General features: G+C 44.9%; 1 protein-coding gene across 3 annotated transcripts in view; it reads right to left on the bottom strand.

Annotated features, from left to right (window-relative positions):
* Positions 1 to 1,790: 1,790 nt before the first annotated feature.
* Positions 1,791 to 17,383, bottom strand: part of plcb1 (phospholipase C beta 1) — a 646,154-nt gene continuing 630,561 nt past the window's right edge. Inside the window, exon 33 of one of the 3 annotated variants that reach the window (XM_067989433.1) lies at positions 1,791 to 5,476. In XM_067989433.1, coding sequence (XP_067845534.1) covers positions 5,246 to 5,476 — 231 coding nt within the window. In that variant the 3' untranslated portion in view covers positions 1,791 to 5,245. Of the gene's footprint in view, positions 5,477 to 9,570; positions 9,671 to 17,383 lie in introns of those variants that run through there. The other 2 variants (XM_067989434.1, XM_067989436.1) reach the window with 2 other exon arrangements.

Genomic DNA, 17,383 nt, shown 5'->3' with positions numbered 1-17,383 from the left:
GGCGAGCTGGTTCGTGTGCCGCCCGACCCTTTTGCTCTGGCTCATGCCCACTCGCCATGTGAAGATCCCTCTAGCCTGCACTCTAAACTACGAGTGGTGCTAAACTCTGAGCTGGTGCTTGCCAAAGAAGGTGACAGTGCTTCTTTATGGGTGCTGCACGCCTCTTCCTGTGCTCTTTCATTATCTGCACCTGAAATGGAAGAGAGGGACAAGGGGTAAGCTTTTAGTGCCAAGGGTAAGCAGAGAGAGATAATTGGCTGCTTGAAGCAGCTGCACTTTGCCATGCAGAGTTTGTAGGGTAAGATAGAAGTGAGAAGGCAAAAAGAGGGTAAAATGTGAAGAGACCCTGTGGGATTTCTCCTCCAGTCTGCCCGTCTCCATGTCCATGACTCACCCCCTGCCCACAATGTCCAGTACCCCCTCCTCGAGTGGGGACAGGACGTGGACGTGACCTTGGCTTCCTCCAGTAACTGCCTGCACCTGCGTATTGCTTACCTGCTTCTGCTGCAAGAAAGAAGGGCATCTGTTGGTGGTAGTCTTGTTCTGAGAATGTGTATGTCCAGTTAAAATAGTGTGGCTGTTGTGTGAAAAATAACAGGAGGCATGGGAAAGTGAAACCATGAGGAGAGTAGGAGCTGTAGTGTGAGACAGCAGGAGCAGGAGGAGGTGGAGTGAAGTGTGGAGTGGTGATTGAAGGGAAGCGGGGGACTGAAGGGTTGCAACTCTGCGAGGGAGCAGACCTTTGGGTAGCAAAGCTCTGCACAACAGCACACTCCATCCGAACCCCTGGCATATTGGAACTAGATGAGAGACTCTGTTATAGGTTGAAACCCAAGGCCTCTGCAGTAGCAGTCTGAACGTTGACAAGAGATATTCTGATCAGGTTTAAAATCTTTGTCACTTGGGTCTCTGTTGCAGATGGCCCTGAAGTTGCCTTGTGCTCCACGGTAGTCTACAGTACTTGCATTCTGTGCACAAATACAGCTAATACACTCCTTCATATTTGCTTTCAAATCTTACAGGGTGTTGTTACATAGTCTTCCAATGGCTGCATTACATTCTGGTGCTCAGACTGCATCCTACTTTTAAATCCTGGGGCTCTGCAGCTGAGGAAGGATATGAACTGGTTCTGTCGCTAGTAGGGTCCTGCTTTACCTCTGTTACCTACGGTTGTTCCTCCTCACTCCTGCTCAGTGCTTCACTTGATGCTCCTTCCTAAAACTCATTACCTATGTTCTCCAGGTTGATGTACCTGTCCAGGCGGCTGCACCAAGAGGAGTGAGTGATGCAGGATGTTGAGAGATGCTGGCTTCATCTGTGGAACTAGCAGTTGGCATTGTTTGTTTCACACCTATCGAAAGAGAACAGGAGCATATATTACAATATACGTATTACAATGTTGCCTATTTAACACCCCTTCAAATATTGCTTACATGGCAACATACTGTATTATATGACATTGTGAGTGAGTGTATATCTGGAGGGAAGTGCATGCCTGGAATGCAGTGTTAGTAAGTTAATGCAAGTGAGTAGGGTGAAAAGAACAAGAGGGTGGAACTGGCCCACGAGCTTGGGGAGGCCTCTGACTTTACCCTCTCTCATTTTACTCATGCCAATGATTTCCACTGTGACCTCTTTGAAGAAACTGAAAAGGCTTTGCATTACAGGGCCCTCATCCCATAAAAGCTCTTTCCAGATGTTTCCTTCTGTTATCTGCATCGTTGACCGGAGGTCACCGGTTACGGTTATTGGCTTAGTACAAAGAGGAGAAGAGTCAATTCTCTCTTAACTCTCAATTCACTTTATTCACGCCGTTAGATCATATACATATAGCTTATACGTCTGGTTAGATATAGACATGCAGTTTGCACCAGGTTATACAGTTTTATACCCAAACTAGGGCTAGCCAACAGCATCTTGTCCTGCAGGCAGGATTGAAAGGTTGGAACGATCAGGGCAGATAGTGACCTCCAAGTAGTTATCCAGTATCCCATTGTAGTTGTGAGTACATGTATATGCACCCTGCAGCTAGATTCTGTTTTTTAATATTTTTTGAATGAAGCCCTTTAAGTGTATCAGTGCAGCTCGAGTCACAGGTATAGGTTGCTGTTGTAAAGTACATCCTTGCAGTAGATGGGCATGCATGGCAAGCATCTAGAGGGCTGTGAGGTAGACTGAATGGGAGGACAAGGCATGCATACTTTGCCAATCTACATGTTATAGGATCATGGTGAATAGATTTACCTTGGCTGATTTGCTGACGTCTCTAAACTTCTTCCACGTTTGCAGCCAGATCCTTTGCATGGTAGAAGCAGTAAAGACATGGACTCCCACCCTCTTCCCATGACTCCCTTTGTGGATGGTGCCTAGCACTGCCAAACAGGCCATCTCCTCTTTTCTGAACCTCTTCCATCAGCACCTCTGGTGATGCATCAGCAAACTGGGGTATTATAAGTGGCAATGATTTCTAAGATGATCAAACTTTTATCCACCAAAAAGCTTCTTCCATTTAAACTGCTGCTGCAGGCCTTTAAATCCCTTCAGTAGCACTGGATGTCCTGACCCCCAACTTTGACCCCTAGTGACTGGTGTATTACATACAGAGTTCCTCACGGCATTGACGTAACTAGTCTTGATTCTGGAAGATTCAGTGGGGGTCAGATGTGCTCAAAGCCCACTGCATTTGGTTCTTGCTCAATTTGCAAACATTGCAGAGATCTATTCTATGGAAGTAACTAAAATGTTAAATCTGACATGATTTTAGAAGTTCACCAAAGGGCCCAATTTCTGCATGTTATAATTTGTGAAACATTTGTCATGAAAATAAGTCCCCTATGTTTTCATGCTGTTATCTCCCAAAATTTGCATTGTTTTAAAGAGCTGACACAGTACATGCATGTACTCACACTATTTCTTTCTGTGTTTGGTAGTGTATTTTCTCAAACTAAATGGAATTATCTGAAAAAAAAATCGTTACATGGCAGAACTTTCTGTAACGCTAACACAGAGAAATTCATGTTTAAAGAATTTTTATTTCTCCAATGTAACTGATGAATGCACATAAAATTACTAGTGGAAGAAACATCATGCCATAAAATTGCATAGAATTCATACAAAATTTGAATATGCATTTCAGAACAAGTTATCATTGTTAAAGACAACATTATTTACATCCTTTTATGTGAAGTATTCCCTTTGTCACATTTTGTTATTCCACAGTCAACTTTAAATCAAAACAATTTAACAATATTAGAGCACAGACCATCCATTTAATATGATTAATGAGACAAACAGGGTTATGCTTCACTCTTTGATACCACGCATTTTGTGATTTGTCCAGATCTGATGTACGAGCTAAATTTCATTAAAACAGGTTAAAAGTCCTAATTCAAAAATGACCCGCATTTCTTAATGCTGAACACAAGCTGTTGTGTTTGCAGTTGTTACATGAAGTGCACATACAACCTAGTTCAGTACAGAACAGCCCATAAATACAGATTTCTACAATAATAAGTACTTTGAATATTCTACTTAGACAGATACAGAACAAGGCAAACATTTTAAAGGCACAAGACTCACACATCGTATAGACCCCTTCTTAGTTTTGTTAGATTCAACAAATCTAATTCAAGTAAGGTTAAACAAATATAGTGTGTGTGCGTGTGTATGCATGTGTGTGTATATATATATATATACATATACACACATTTTACACACACACTGTATCTTCTGTTGCAACTGTTGAAAACTATAGGATGTGATACAAGCTGAATAAAACTATGAATTTCTATTTTTGCAAAAATCTGTGGCACTGTTAAAACCAATAAAAAGTAAAAAATGAGAAATGCTCCATTATAAATAATCAGCATTTAAATGGCTAGACCCAACACTAGTGGGGTTTTCATTAAAATAGCCTGTTAAATCGTATAAAAATAAAAGAGATGTTTGAATGTTTTACTGAGATATCAGACAAATATTGCACAGAACGATGGCAATGAAATGTTTTCACTCAGAATAACTAAATGTACTGAATACAGTGGAAATACAAGAGTCTTTAGATTTATGCATTTCATAGTTTGAGCAACCATTATGACATTGAAAGGTTTTCACCATAAAATAGTTCTTTAAACCTTGAATTACTTTTCCTGCCAATTCAATTGCTGCAATACTTGTATCTGTTATGTATTGGCTCTATGGCATAGAGTGAAGAATGCCAAAGAATTCAGGTTACACAAATTATTTAGGTGACTATTCATTATACCGATGCCTCCTAAATTTACCAGTGTTGATTAATTGTCAACAATATCGCATTTTCAGTGTTTAATTTTGAAATTAAAATTTCATTCACAAAGTGCATACATACACATTAATACAATGACTTGCTTGCATTTTTTCCCTTCAAGATATTTACAACCACTTGTATTGTACAAAAAAAAATCTTACAAATGTCTTAGATGTGTAACAAGTTACAACATTTTGATTGTGCAGTTGGATATAAGGACTTTCCGTTACGTCACTCACATTAACTTGTAACAGTAACCTCGGTTTAGAAAAACTGTGATATCAATGTAACTCTACTTTGTACACACAAGTCAAATACGTTTTTTTACCCTGCAAAGCTACCTCAAAGTACAATACAGCACGAACTCCACAACAAAACTGCTCCTTACAATTATATTTTAAAGTATCCACAGTGATAACCACAATACTTCCATCATGCATGCATCCCTGAAACTTTTTTCCCTTTAATATACTGAACAAAGTTATACAGAATGTTTTAGAATTGCACAACCAAAACTCCCATTATATTAAGCAGCATTCTTAATTCAGCAATGCCGACGTTAAAGTGTGCAGCAATGTACAATTACTTGGCTAAGTGTACTTATGTATAAAGCACAGACAATGGCAAACCTGTGCTTGCAGCTAAAGCAAAGGTTTTTTACGACACAGTGCAAACATGCAATGTTATGGATACATGGTTGTTGAGGTTTGCCTATTAGGTAGCGTAGATCTCAAGTTCCTCTTTGACTGTTTTCAAATGTAATGTGTGGCACTGTACAATTAGTTTCGCACTGGCACTTGAACAGAATGTACACACACATGATCCTGACACTGTACTGTATGTTTGAATAGGTCTTCCAGAGCACAAGCATGTACTCGAGCAGTTATTCTCCTGTCTACATCCTTTGTGTAGCAGACCTCGAAATGCAATAGATCAACGCAGTTTAAAGATGGAATCTGCCTATTAAAGTGAAGTATCGAACGCTTTATCTGACTTATCGTCTTCTAAATCATCTTCATTTGAGCATGGCTTGTGGTTCAATTTCCCATTATCTGGAGCTAGGGGGGGAGGTGGAGCGCTGTGGTCTCCATCTTCACTGAACTTTCCTTTCAGTGTATCCTGTACAAATTCTTGGATTTCCAGAGGCAGCCTCTTAAACTTGTCTTGGTATTCTTGATCAAGATCACTTTGTAGCTGCAAACAAAAGAAAGGCTGTAATGTAATAAATTCTCCGAACCAACAGATTATGACTTGTTTGCTGCAGTGTAGGAATCTTGTTCCTTTTTGTCCCACACAAGTGCATTCCGATACAAACAAACAATTTGTTTTTAATAGGCCACATCAATCCTTCCAGTTAAGCCTAAAAATTTACTGATGTTTTTCGTTAATTGGTCTGGTTGGAAGACAGGCCAGTAATTAGTTCTCATCTTATGCTGCTATGCACATAATGAAATCAAGACCCAAAAACATTCTTTCTTTGCCAATTTTCTCCCTTCATTCTCTACTGAAGGCTTTGCTTGCTGCTGGAGCAGAGTTCCAGGGATGCCAGGCATTCTTCTATACCTTGTTCAATTGGCCGTCTTCATGAGTGAGCTTACACAATGAGTGCGGGAGGCTATTTGACCATGGCTCCAATCTTGTCCTCACCCATTGTCCACACACACGCACTTTTCAGCGGGGATCATTGGATAATGATCAGAAGTGGAAGCCTTGCCTGATTTTTTTCCTTCCCTATCCAAGGGGGGGGTGCTAAGTCTAACTGTAACATTAAAATAGCTGCCCCAGCAGAGCTCATTTAACTCAGCACCGACGAGGAATTGAATTTGGGACCTTCTGGTCTGAACGGCTCAGATACAACTGACTTTATCAACTGTGTCATCAGGGAATCCCTCAGATAGCTTTTTGAATGACTTACTACACCATGAGTAGCAGACAATATGGCCCTGATTTTAACCCTACCTACCCAGCGGGAACAGGACAGACGGGTGGTTAAAATTAAGAAAATCGACTTACGCAGAAACAGTTGGGTGTCTAATAAATACATGCAAGTTGGGGGTACCATGATGTCATTGGGACCCCAGTGTTATTTTAATCGGGCGGGACGAAAGTCCTACCCAGCAAACAATCTGCTCAGATTGGCCTCAGAAACTGACTGACCAGAGCTGCTAAAGAATTTAAAGCGGAACTTACCTGAAGGCAGAGGTTTACAGAGATGCCTGTGCTGTAGAACTTACTGGATTCCCAAGGCATTAGTAAGCTAACACATTCATTTTTCCTCACTTTTTGGCTTCACTCACCCTGACTAAGCAATTTCTGCTGGTCATGGGTGCCTGGATTGCTTATGCAGTCTAGTTAAAGGGACAGTTGGAGGCAGAGGAGCAGCAGCCTCGTCATCTCTGGACAAGCAGCAACTGGGCATGTTAGAGCACAGCAGGTAAGGGGGAAGCCAGAGGGGTCAGGGATCAGTTGATACAGAAGCTCTCTTGTTGACTATCTCACCTAAAAAGTGACAAAAAAACCGCTCTGCATTAACCGTCCTCATTACAAGTTAGCAAGTTATTTTCTTAATGGCGAGAGACTGGAAAGTACTGCAGTACAAAGGGATCTGGGGGTCCTAGTGCAAGAAAATCAAAAAGTTGGTATGCAGGTGCAGCAGGTGATCAAGAAAGCCAACGGAATGTTGGCTTTTATTGCTAGGGGGATAGAATATAAAAACAAGGAGGTATTGCTGCAGTTATATAAGGTATTGGTGAGACCGCACCTGGAATACTGCATACAGTTTTGGTCTCCATACTTAAGAAAAGACATACTTGCTCTCGAGGCAGTACAAAGAAGGTTCACTCGGTTAATCCCGGGGATGAGGGGGCGGACATATGAGGAGAGGTTGAGTAGATTGGGACTCTACTCATTGGAGTTCAGAAGAATGAGAGGCGATCTTATTGAAACATATAAGATTGTGAAGGGTCTTGATCGGGAGGATGCAGTAAGGATGTTCCCAAAGATGGGTGAAACTAGAACTAGGGGGCATAATCTTAGAATAAGGGGCTGCTCTTTCAAAACTGAGATGAGGAGAAACTTCTTCACTCAGAGGGTGGTAGGTCTGTGGAATTTGCTGCCCCAGGAAGCTGTGGAAGCTACATCATTAGATAAATTTAAAACAGAAATAGACAGTTTCCTAGAAGTAAAGGGAATTAGGGGTTATGGGGAGCGGGCAGGAAATTGGACATGAAGCTGAGTTCGGATCGGTCAATGCCCTGTGGGTGGCGGAGAGGGCCCAGGGGCTATGTGGCCGGGTCCTGCTCCGACTTCTTGTGTTCTTTAGATTTGTGGTTGGGATCAGATCAGCCATGATCTTATTGAATGGCGGAGCAGGCTCGAGGGGTCGATTGGCCTACTCCTGCTCCAATTTCTTATGTTCTTATGTTCTTATTACCACCTTTCACCACTCCCTTCATTCTGCATTAAAGAACAGTCAAACCATTCGGCCAACCTCGATATCAGTGACATTCTGACAATGCAGACTAACTAGCTGCAATGGATAGAGACTACACACCAAACTCCCAAATGTGAAAAAGGAGATGAATTTATTTACAAAGAGAAGATTGGAATATTCAGTCGATAGTGCTTTTCTAAACAGAAGACTTCCTCACTCTACTACCACTACGAGATGCTCCCCGAGTGGTTTCATCAGGGCTGGGGGAAGGCTGCTGATGTTCATGTCGGGACCCTTTAGACTCCAGGCCAGCGACTCCTGGGTGCTCGAGCCTGAGAGGGCTCAGCTGCAGACTTCTGCCGGGGCAGTCCGGCCCAGCTGGCTTTCTGGCGCCCTACTGGGTATTGGTCGAGGGAGCGGCGAGGGAGCAAATGTGTTTACATCCTGAGAGAGGGTAACACGTGCCACTCCCGCTGCGCCACTGCCACTCCCGCGGGGCTGGGGCTCATCACTTCCACTGATCTGCAGAGGGGCAGCGCGCAGAAGGTGAGCGACTCCTTGAGAGCCCCTGTCCACGTGCTCCACCAGTCTGCACCTCAAGCTGGACGTTGGTCTCTCCAAGGCACAACACTGGTTTGAGCTCAGAGTCCGCACGGCAGCCGTTTGAGTTTCCACCAAAGCCGCATATCTTGTGAGCACTGATTCTTGTTGTGAGCGCCCAGCTGCAGTGTCCCTGGAGGTGGCCACAATCTCCAAGGTAAAAGGAAGAAAGAACTTGCATTTATATAGCACCCTTCACGACCTCAGGACGTCCCAAAGCGCTTCACAGCCAACAAAGTACTTTTAAAGTGTAGTCTCTGTTGTAATGTAGGGAAATGTAGCAGCCAATTCACGCACAGCGAGGTCCCACAAACAGCAATGAAATAAATGACCAGATCATCTGTTCTTCGGCGTTGGTTGAATGATAAACATCGGCCAGGACACTCCCCTGCTCTCCTTCGAATAGTGTCATTGGATCTTTTACGTCCACCTGAGAGGGCAGACGTTTCTTGTCTTGGTTTAATGACTCATCTGAAAGATGGCACCTCCGACAGAGCAGCACTCCCTCAGAGCTGCATTGAAGTGTCAGCCTGGACCATGGGCTCAAGGTTTGGAGAGGGGCTTGAACCCATGACCTTCTGACTCAGAGGTGAGAGTGCTACCACTGAGAAAAGGCTGACACTGCAGAGCACTGAAGCCATGCGAGATGACACCAGTCAGGCTGGAAGCAGACGCCGCCATACTTTCTGCCTTGGTGGTAAAACTTCTTGGCAGGACTCCTACAACAGTTTGTGTGCGGCAAGCAGTTTTCTTCTCATTGCTGGGCCCATGAAGTTCGTATCTCTGTCCTCCTCAGCAGGGCTGGGAGAGGACCTTGCGAGCTGTCTCCTGGGCTGTCTGTTACAAATATGTGTTCCTGTGCCTCAGAGCCAGGCATATCATCAAGTGCAGACCTCTCTACCTCACTCACTAACGCAGCCATGGTGCCAATCTCTGTGCTGGTGTTTGGGAGTGATGGAGTGCATGACGGTGTCTTCTCTTCTGAGGTGTCTTCTTCGGCGATGGTGGTGGGAGCATGGGTGGGAGGTGCTGCTTGTTGAGAAGGATCTAGAGAAAAGAGAAAAGGGACAAGCGTTAGGATGGCAATGGGAGGCTGCAGAAGACATGCATCTCAATGTAATTTGATGTAGTCAAGTTGGCTGAACTTGTGATATTCCAGTGCTTAATGAAGACGTACAAGCAATTGTCAGAGACTCTGTTCAATGAAGACCCCCGACCTTGAAATGCCCGATACGCACAGCTCTGGCAGGCCCACAAATTTCCATGGCTTGCTGCTCCTGCTCGCTCAGGATCATGAGGTTAGCAGGTCCTCCTCTGGTCTTGCTCCTCTCACTGTTATTGTGCATCGTTTAGTCCTGCAGAAAGAGAGGACAAGAGCTAGTGAGTGGTTACTGAAAGGAGAGTGTAGACATGTGGGGCTTGTGCTGGTAGCGCACATGGCAAGTGGGAGAAGGAGCAAGATGCAAGCAGGAGGAGGAGGTGTTGAATGGGAAGCATGTGAAGTGAGAAAGGAGTCCAGTGAGAAGTTGGTGATTGTGCGAAGGCTAGCAAGTCAGAGGAGAGCGGTGCTAGTGGCTGGTGTGAAGAGAGCAAGGAAGAGATGAGTGTGTGTTGGTAATGAGAATGAGAAGTGGTGTCGTGTGTCCTTGTGCTGAGTGGTGAGGGAAGGGAATTGTGCTGGGGAAAGGAGGTGAAGGACTGCTGCCTAGAGAGAGAGAGGCATAAATGAAGAGCAGTGCTCAACCTCGCTACTCGAGTGAGGTCATTGGAGTTCTCCCTGCACTGTAACTAGATCCTGGGGGGTGTTGCATCTGGAGCTGACGACCTCTCCATGCCTGGTGGAGAACGTGTTTGGCAACCCTCCTGGCACTGCTGGGGAACAGGAGGTCCCTCCTCTCCCTCACCTCTTCCAGCAGCACCTCCAGGGAGGCTTCTGAGAACCTTGGTGCCTGCCTCCTGCTCACTTCTCAGAAGATTCTTCTTCCACCATCTTGCAAAACAAAACAAGCCACTAGGGGAAAGCAACCTCGCGTTAAGAGGTGCATTTTTTCCTGCTTTAAATAGGCCTCTGGCTGGCCTGTCAGAAACCGTACCCTGGAAGTGGTTGAGTTTCCTGTCAGGTCAACCAATTCAGTGGGAAACCAGCCACTAACCTGATAAGAGGCTCAGGAGTTACAAGCAGCAGTGGTTGAGTTTTAAACTTGCCTCACTCCTGACCTGCTCAAGACCCATTTGGGAGTTAAAATCACGGCCTATATATGGAAAACCAACAATACCTCCACTTTGTACTGTAATAAATCACGCAGAAAGCTTTTAATACAGCTACTGTATGGAATATTTTCCAAACATTTAATGTCTGCACAGCATCTATTTATATTCGCTGCAGAAATATTTTTTTAATGGCAATATTTCAAGGACTGACCCATTTTTATTGTTTATTATGTGACAAATAATATTTCCATTTGCTGCTCTTTGTTGTACACTGGAGAACATTTTTAAAAAATGGTAACACTTTCACTGTCCAAAATCTTGTAGCCAATGATAGTGTTATTGAAACTTCCCTGTTGAGCAAGTCTGGGATTTAGACATTACGTAGTTCGGTCTATCTTGAATACAAGCTGTGAATTGAAAAACTTAATTGTGAGTGATTCTCCAATGGGTCAGTGTGTTTATCCAGTGAGCGTATAGTTTCCTGGTTTGCTCTCCTGTCTGTGTTGGGTTAGCTGATCCCAACCAGGGCAGGAGTAGATGTGTTACAGTTGGTCTCAGTATCACCAGGCGAGGGAGTGGGGAAGGGCAGTCAGGGTTCCTCCTCCTGATCACTATCGCCCCTGCTGAAAGTGCGGACAGGGTCTCGCTTGGCCGTAATGGCTCCCATGCTCACCTTCAAAACTCATACCTGAGGCAAGATACCGGATGGTGCTCACGGAACCCCAGCAAGAAGTTAACGGGGTAGAAATCGTTAGGCGTCGCCCCCATTTTGCGGGCGCAAATCACGCCAATTTAGCAGAGGGGCGGCCTGTGCCCAATCCCGGGCGGACACCCAAAACAGGTATTAGGCCTTTTGAATATGCTAATTAGGGTCCTAATGCCTACTGAAGGACCCTTTGCTGAAATTAATCAGCGAAGAGGGGGACAGAATTCTTCAGCGGCCGCCAACAAAGGGTAAGTATCAGAATTATTTCATTTTTAAATAAAATACCTTTCCTGAGGAGCAGGACTGCTCCCCCAAATCCACAGGTGTCCCAATCGTTCTCTCCCCGCTGTAGCCCGCTCCAACCGTCCCCGCCCCCCCCCCCCGGGACTTCGGTGAGGGTCGCTGCCGGTGAGGCAAACGGCCTGACATTGACTTCTTCCCTCGGGTGAGCTGCCCACGGAGTTGTTGTCCCGAGTATGTTGATGAAGCCTGAGGACCAATTTCCACTGATCCTCGGGCCTCTTGGTTCCGGCGAGCGCTGCCTGCTCAGCGCACAAGTCTGGGCCCGAAAACGGCGCCAGGCGAATTTCTACGTCAATGCCTTCAGGAGGAGGAGGGAGGGAATCATTGAATCATAGAAAGTTATGACACAGAAGGAGGCCATTCGGTCCATCATGTCCGTGCCGGTTGAAAAAGAGCTATCCAGTTTAATCCCACTTTCCAGCACTTGGTCCGTAGCCCTGTAGGTTATGGCACTTTAAGTGCACATCCAAGTAATTTTAAAATGAGTTGAGGGTTTCTGCCTCTACCATCCTTTCAGGCAGTGAGTTCCAGACCCCCAACACCCTCTGGGTGAAAAAGATTCTCCTCAGCTCCTCTCTAATCCTTCCACCAATTACTTTAAAGCAATGCTCCCTGGTCACTGACCCCTCTGCTAAGGGAAATAGGTCCTCCCTATCCACTCTATCTAGTCCTGTCATAATTTTACACACCTCAATTAAATCTCCCCTCAGCCTCCTTTGTTCCAAAGAAAACAACCCCAGCCTATCCAATCTTTTCTCATAGCTAAAATTCTCCAGCCCTGGCAGCATCCTCATAAATCTCCTCTGTATCCTCTCTAGTGCAATCACATCTTTCCTGTAATGTGGTGACTAGAACTGTATGCAGTACTCAAGCTGTGGTCCAGCCAATGTTTTATACAGTTCTAGCATAACCTCCCTGCTCTTATATTCTATGCCTCGGCTAATAAAGGAAAGTATCCCGTATGCCTTTTTAACCACCTTATCTACCTGTCCTTCTACCTTCAGGGATCTGTGGACATGCACTCCGAGGTCACTTTGTTCCTCCCATTTATTGCCTTGCCTTGTTTGCCCTTCCCAAATGCACTACCTCACATTTCCCTGGACTGAATTCCATTTGCCACTTTTCTGCCCACCTGACCAATCTATTGATATCTTCTTGCAGTCTGCAGCTTTCCTCCTCACTATCAACCACACAGTCAATTTTTGTATCGTCTGCAAACTTCTTGATCAAGCCTCCCGCATTCAAGTCCAAATCATTAATATAAATCACAAAAAGCAAGGGACCTAGTACTGAGCCTTGCGGGATCCCACTGGAAACAGCCTTCCAGTCGCAAAAACGCCCATCAGTCATTACCCTTTGCTTCCCGCCACTGAGTCAATTTTGGATCTAACTAGCCACTTTCCCTTGGATCCTATGGGATATTACTTTGACCAATCTGCCATGTGGGACCGTGTCAAAAGCCTTGCTAAAATCCATGTAGACTACATCAAACACGTTACACTCATCAACCCTCCTTATCACCTGCTCAAAAAATTCAGTTAAGTTAGTCAGACACGACCTTTCCTTAACAAATCCATGCTGACTGTCCTTTATTAACCCATGTCTTTCTAAATGACGATTTATGCTTTCCCTCAGAATCGATTCCAATAATTTGCCCACAACCGAGGTTAGACTGACTGGCCTACAGTTACTCGGTCTATCTCTTTCTCCCTTTTTAAACAATGGTACAACGTTAGCAGTCCTCCAATCCTCTGGCACCACGCCCGTAGCCAGGGAGGATTGGAAAATGATGGTCAGAGCCTCTGCTATTTCCTCCCTTGCTTCTCTCAGCAGCCTGGGATACATTTCATCCAGGCCTGGCGATTTATCTACTTTCAAAGATGCTAAACCCCTTAATATTTCCTCTCTCACTATGTTTATCCCATCCAATATTTCACACTCCTCCTCCTTCACTACAATGTCTGCATCGTCCCTCTCTTTTGTGAAGACAGACGTGAAGAATTCATTAAGAACCATACCCAAATCTTCCGCCTCCACACATAGGTTACCTTTTCGGTCTCTAATAGCCCCTACTCTTTCCTTAGTTATCCTCTTGCTCTTTATGTATTGATAAAACATTTTTGGGTTTTCCTTAATTTTAACTTGCCAATATTTTTTCATGCCCTCGCTTTACTTTCCTAGTTTCCTTTTTAATTTCATCCCTGCACTTTCTATACTCCTCGAGGCTTTCTGCAGTATTGAGCTCTTGGTGTCTGACATAAGCTTCCCTTTTTTGCCTTATCTTACCCTGGATTCTCCTAGTCATCCAGGGGGCTCTAGATTTAGCAGTCCCACCCTTTTTCTTTTTGGGAACATGTTTACTCTGAACCCCTTGAATCTCCCCCTTGAATGCCTCCCACTGCTCTGACACTGATTTACCTTCAAGTAGCTGTTTCCAGTCTATTTTTGCTAAATCACTTCTCAGTTTAGTAAAATTGGTCTTTCCCCAATTTAGAACTTTTACTCCTATTCTATCTCTATCCTTTTCCAGAACTATGCTAAACCTAACTGAATTATGATCACTATCACCAAAATGCTCTCCCAATGATACTCCTTCCACCTGCCCAGCTTCATTCCCTAAAACTAAATCCAGAACACTCCCCCCTCTTGTTGGGTTTGTTACATACTGGCTAAAAAAGTTCTCCTGAATGCAATTTAAGAATTCTGCACCCTCTATACCTTTTGCACTGATTGTATCCCAGTTAATATTAAGGTAGTTGAAATCTCCTACTATTACTGCCCTAATGCTTTTGCACTACTCAGAAATTTGCCTATATATTTGCTCTTTTATCTCCATCTGAATGTTTGGGGGTTTGTAGAACACTCCCAGCAGTGCGACTGCCCCTTTTTTGTTCTTTAGCTCAACCCACATGGCCTCATTTGATGATCCTTCTAACATATCATCCTTCCTCACAGCCATAATTGTTTCTTTAACCAATGTTGCCACCCACTTCCTATTTTATCGACCTCTCTATCTCGTCTGAAACCCTGTAACCAGAAATGTTGAGCTGCCGTTCCTGCCCCTGTTTAAGCCATGTTTCTATAATAGCTAAGATATCGTATTTCCACGTGTCTATCTGTGCCCTTAGCTTATCTGCCTTATTCACTATACTCCTTGCATTGAGGTTTACACCATTAAGCACGGCCAAACCCCTTTGTTGTCTAGTTTCTAACCTTTGTTTCCTCTGCCTTCCAAACTCACTTACTAATTTTCTGCCTTCCATTTCCAGCTCTGCTTCTCTCCCTTCTGAATCTACACTCAGGTTCCCATCCCCCTGCCAAGCTAGTTTAAACCTTCCCCAACAGCACGAGCAAACCTCCCCGCGAGGATATTGGTCCCGGCCCTGTTGAGGTGCAACCCGTCCGGCTTGTACAGGTCCCACCTCCCCCAAAACCGGTCTCAATGCCCCAGGAATCTAAAGCCTTCCTCCTGCACCATCTCTCCAGCCACGCATTCATCTTCTCTATCCTCCTTAGTGGAGTGAAGAATATTGACAAGCAAAAAAAACACAACAAATGCAACAGAATGTGGAAACATAAACTAACAGAAACAATAATGAAATGCCATTTCACAGCAGTGCTTCACAGATTAAATATGCAACATTTATATGACTGCACGAGATTTTTAAAATTCACATAAAGTAGAATTACAATTGGTAATGGAAGCATATTAAACTCAGAATTCTTAAAAGGATAAATCAATTCTTAATATGATATCCTACATGTCATAATATCATAAACATTACTCACCAACACCAACCCAGTGACCTAATCCAGGATGACCAGCAATGTAAGCAAAATGATACCAAATTACTTTGACCCCTAAGCATGCATAATTCCCAGAAACATCAAGGTAGCAGTGTATTCTTTCATAAATACCATGCAAATTGTACACTTTTTTTTATTCGTTCACAGGATGTGGGCGTCGCTGGCGAGGCCGGCATTTATTGCCCATCCCTAATTGCCCTTGAGAAGGTGGTGGTGAGCCGCCTTCTTGAACCGCTGCAGTCCGTGTGGTGACGGTTCTCCCACAGTGCTGTTAGGAAGGGAATTCCAGGATTTTGACCCAGCGACGATGAAGGAACGGCGATATATTTCCAAGTCAGGATGGTGTGTGACTTGGAGGGGAACTTGCAGGTGGTGTTGTTCCCATGTGCCTGCTGCTCATGTCCTTCTAGGTGGTAGAGGTTTGGGAGGTGCTGTCGAAGAAACCTTGGTGAGTTGCTACAGTGCATCCTGTGGATGGTACACACTGCAGCCACTGTGTGCCGTTGGTGAAGGGAGTGAATGTTTGGGTGGTGGATGGGGTGCCAATCTAGTGGGCTGCTTTGTCCAGGATGGTGTCGAGCTTCTTGAGTGTTATTGGAGCTGCACTCATCCAAGCAAGTGGAGAGTATTCCATCACACTCCTGACTTGTGCCTTGTAGATGGTAGAAAGGCTTTGGGGAGTCAGGAGGTGAGTCACTCGCCGCAGAATACCCAGCCTCTGACTTGCTCTTGTAGCCACAGTATTTATGTGGCTGGCCAGTTAAGTTTCTGGTCAATGGTGACCCCCAAGATGTTGATGGTGGGGATTCAGCGATGATAATGCCGTTGAATGTCAAGGGGAGGTGGTTAGACTCTCTCTTGTGGGAGATGGTCATGTCTGGTACAAATGTTACTTGCCACTTATCAGCCCAAGCCTGGATGTTGTCCAGGTCTTGCTGCATGTGGGCTCGGACTGTTTCATTATTTGAGGGGTTGCGAATGGAACTGAATACCGTGCAATCATCAGCGAACATCCTCATTTCTGACCTTATGATGGAAGGAAGGTCATTGATGAAGCAGCTGAAGATGGTTGGGCCTAGGACACAGCCTGCAGCAATGTCCTAGGGCTGAGATGATTGGCCTCCAACAACCACTACCATCTTCCTTTGTGCTAGGTATGACTCCAGCCACTGGAGAGTTTTCCCCCTGATTCCCATTGACATCAATTTACTAGGGCTCCTTGGTGCCACACTTGGTCAAATGTTGCCTTGATGTCAAGGGCAGTCACTCTCACCTCACATCTGGAATTCAGCTCTTTTGTCCATGTTTGGACCAAGGCTGTAATGTGGTCTGGAGCTGAGTGGTCCTGGCGGAACCCAAACTGAGCATCGGTGAGCAGGTTATTGGTGAGTAAGTGCCGCTTGATCGCACTGTCGACGACACTTTCCATCACTTTGCTGATGATTGAGAGTAGACTGATGGGGCGGTAATTGGCCAGATTGGATTTGTCCTGCTTTTTGTAGACAGGACATACCTAGGCAATTTTCCACATTGTTGGGTGTAGCCGTACTGGAACAGCTTGGTTAGAGGCGCAGCTAGTTCTGGAGCACAAGTCTTCAGTACTACAGCCGGGATGTTGTCGGGGCCCATAGCCTTTGCTGTATCCAGTGCACTCAGCCGTTTCTTGATATCACGTGGAGTGAATCGAATTGGCTGAAGACTGGCTTCTGTGATGATGGGGATATCAGGAGGAGGCCAATATGGATCATCCACTCGGCACTTCTGGCTGAAGATGGTTGCAAACACTTCAGCCTTGTCTTTTGCACTCACGTGCTGGACTCCGCCATCGTTGAGGATGGGGATGTTTACAGAGCCTCCTCCTCCCGTTAGTTGTTTAATTGTCCACCACCATTCACGACTGGATGTGGCAGGACTGCAGAGCTTTGATCTGATCCGTTGGTTGTGGAATCGCTTAGCTCTATCTATAGCATGTTGCTTCCGCTGTTTCGCATGCATGTAGTCTTGTGTTGTAGCTTCACCAGGTTGGCACCTCATTTTTTTA

This window comes from Heptranchias perlo, chromosome 8 (genome assembly GCF_035084215.1).
Source record: "Heptranchias perlo isolate sHepPer1 chromosome 8, sHepPer1.hap1, whole genome shotgun sequence".
NCBI lineage: Eukaryota > Metazoa > Chordata > Chondrichthyes > Hexanchiformes > Hexanchidae > Heptranchias > Heptranchias perlo.
Note: the sequence above shows the minus strand (reverse complement) of the source record. Positions and strands in the feature narration are given on the sequence as shown.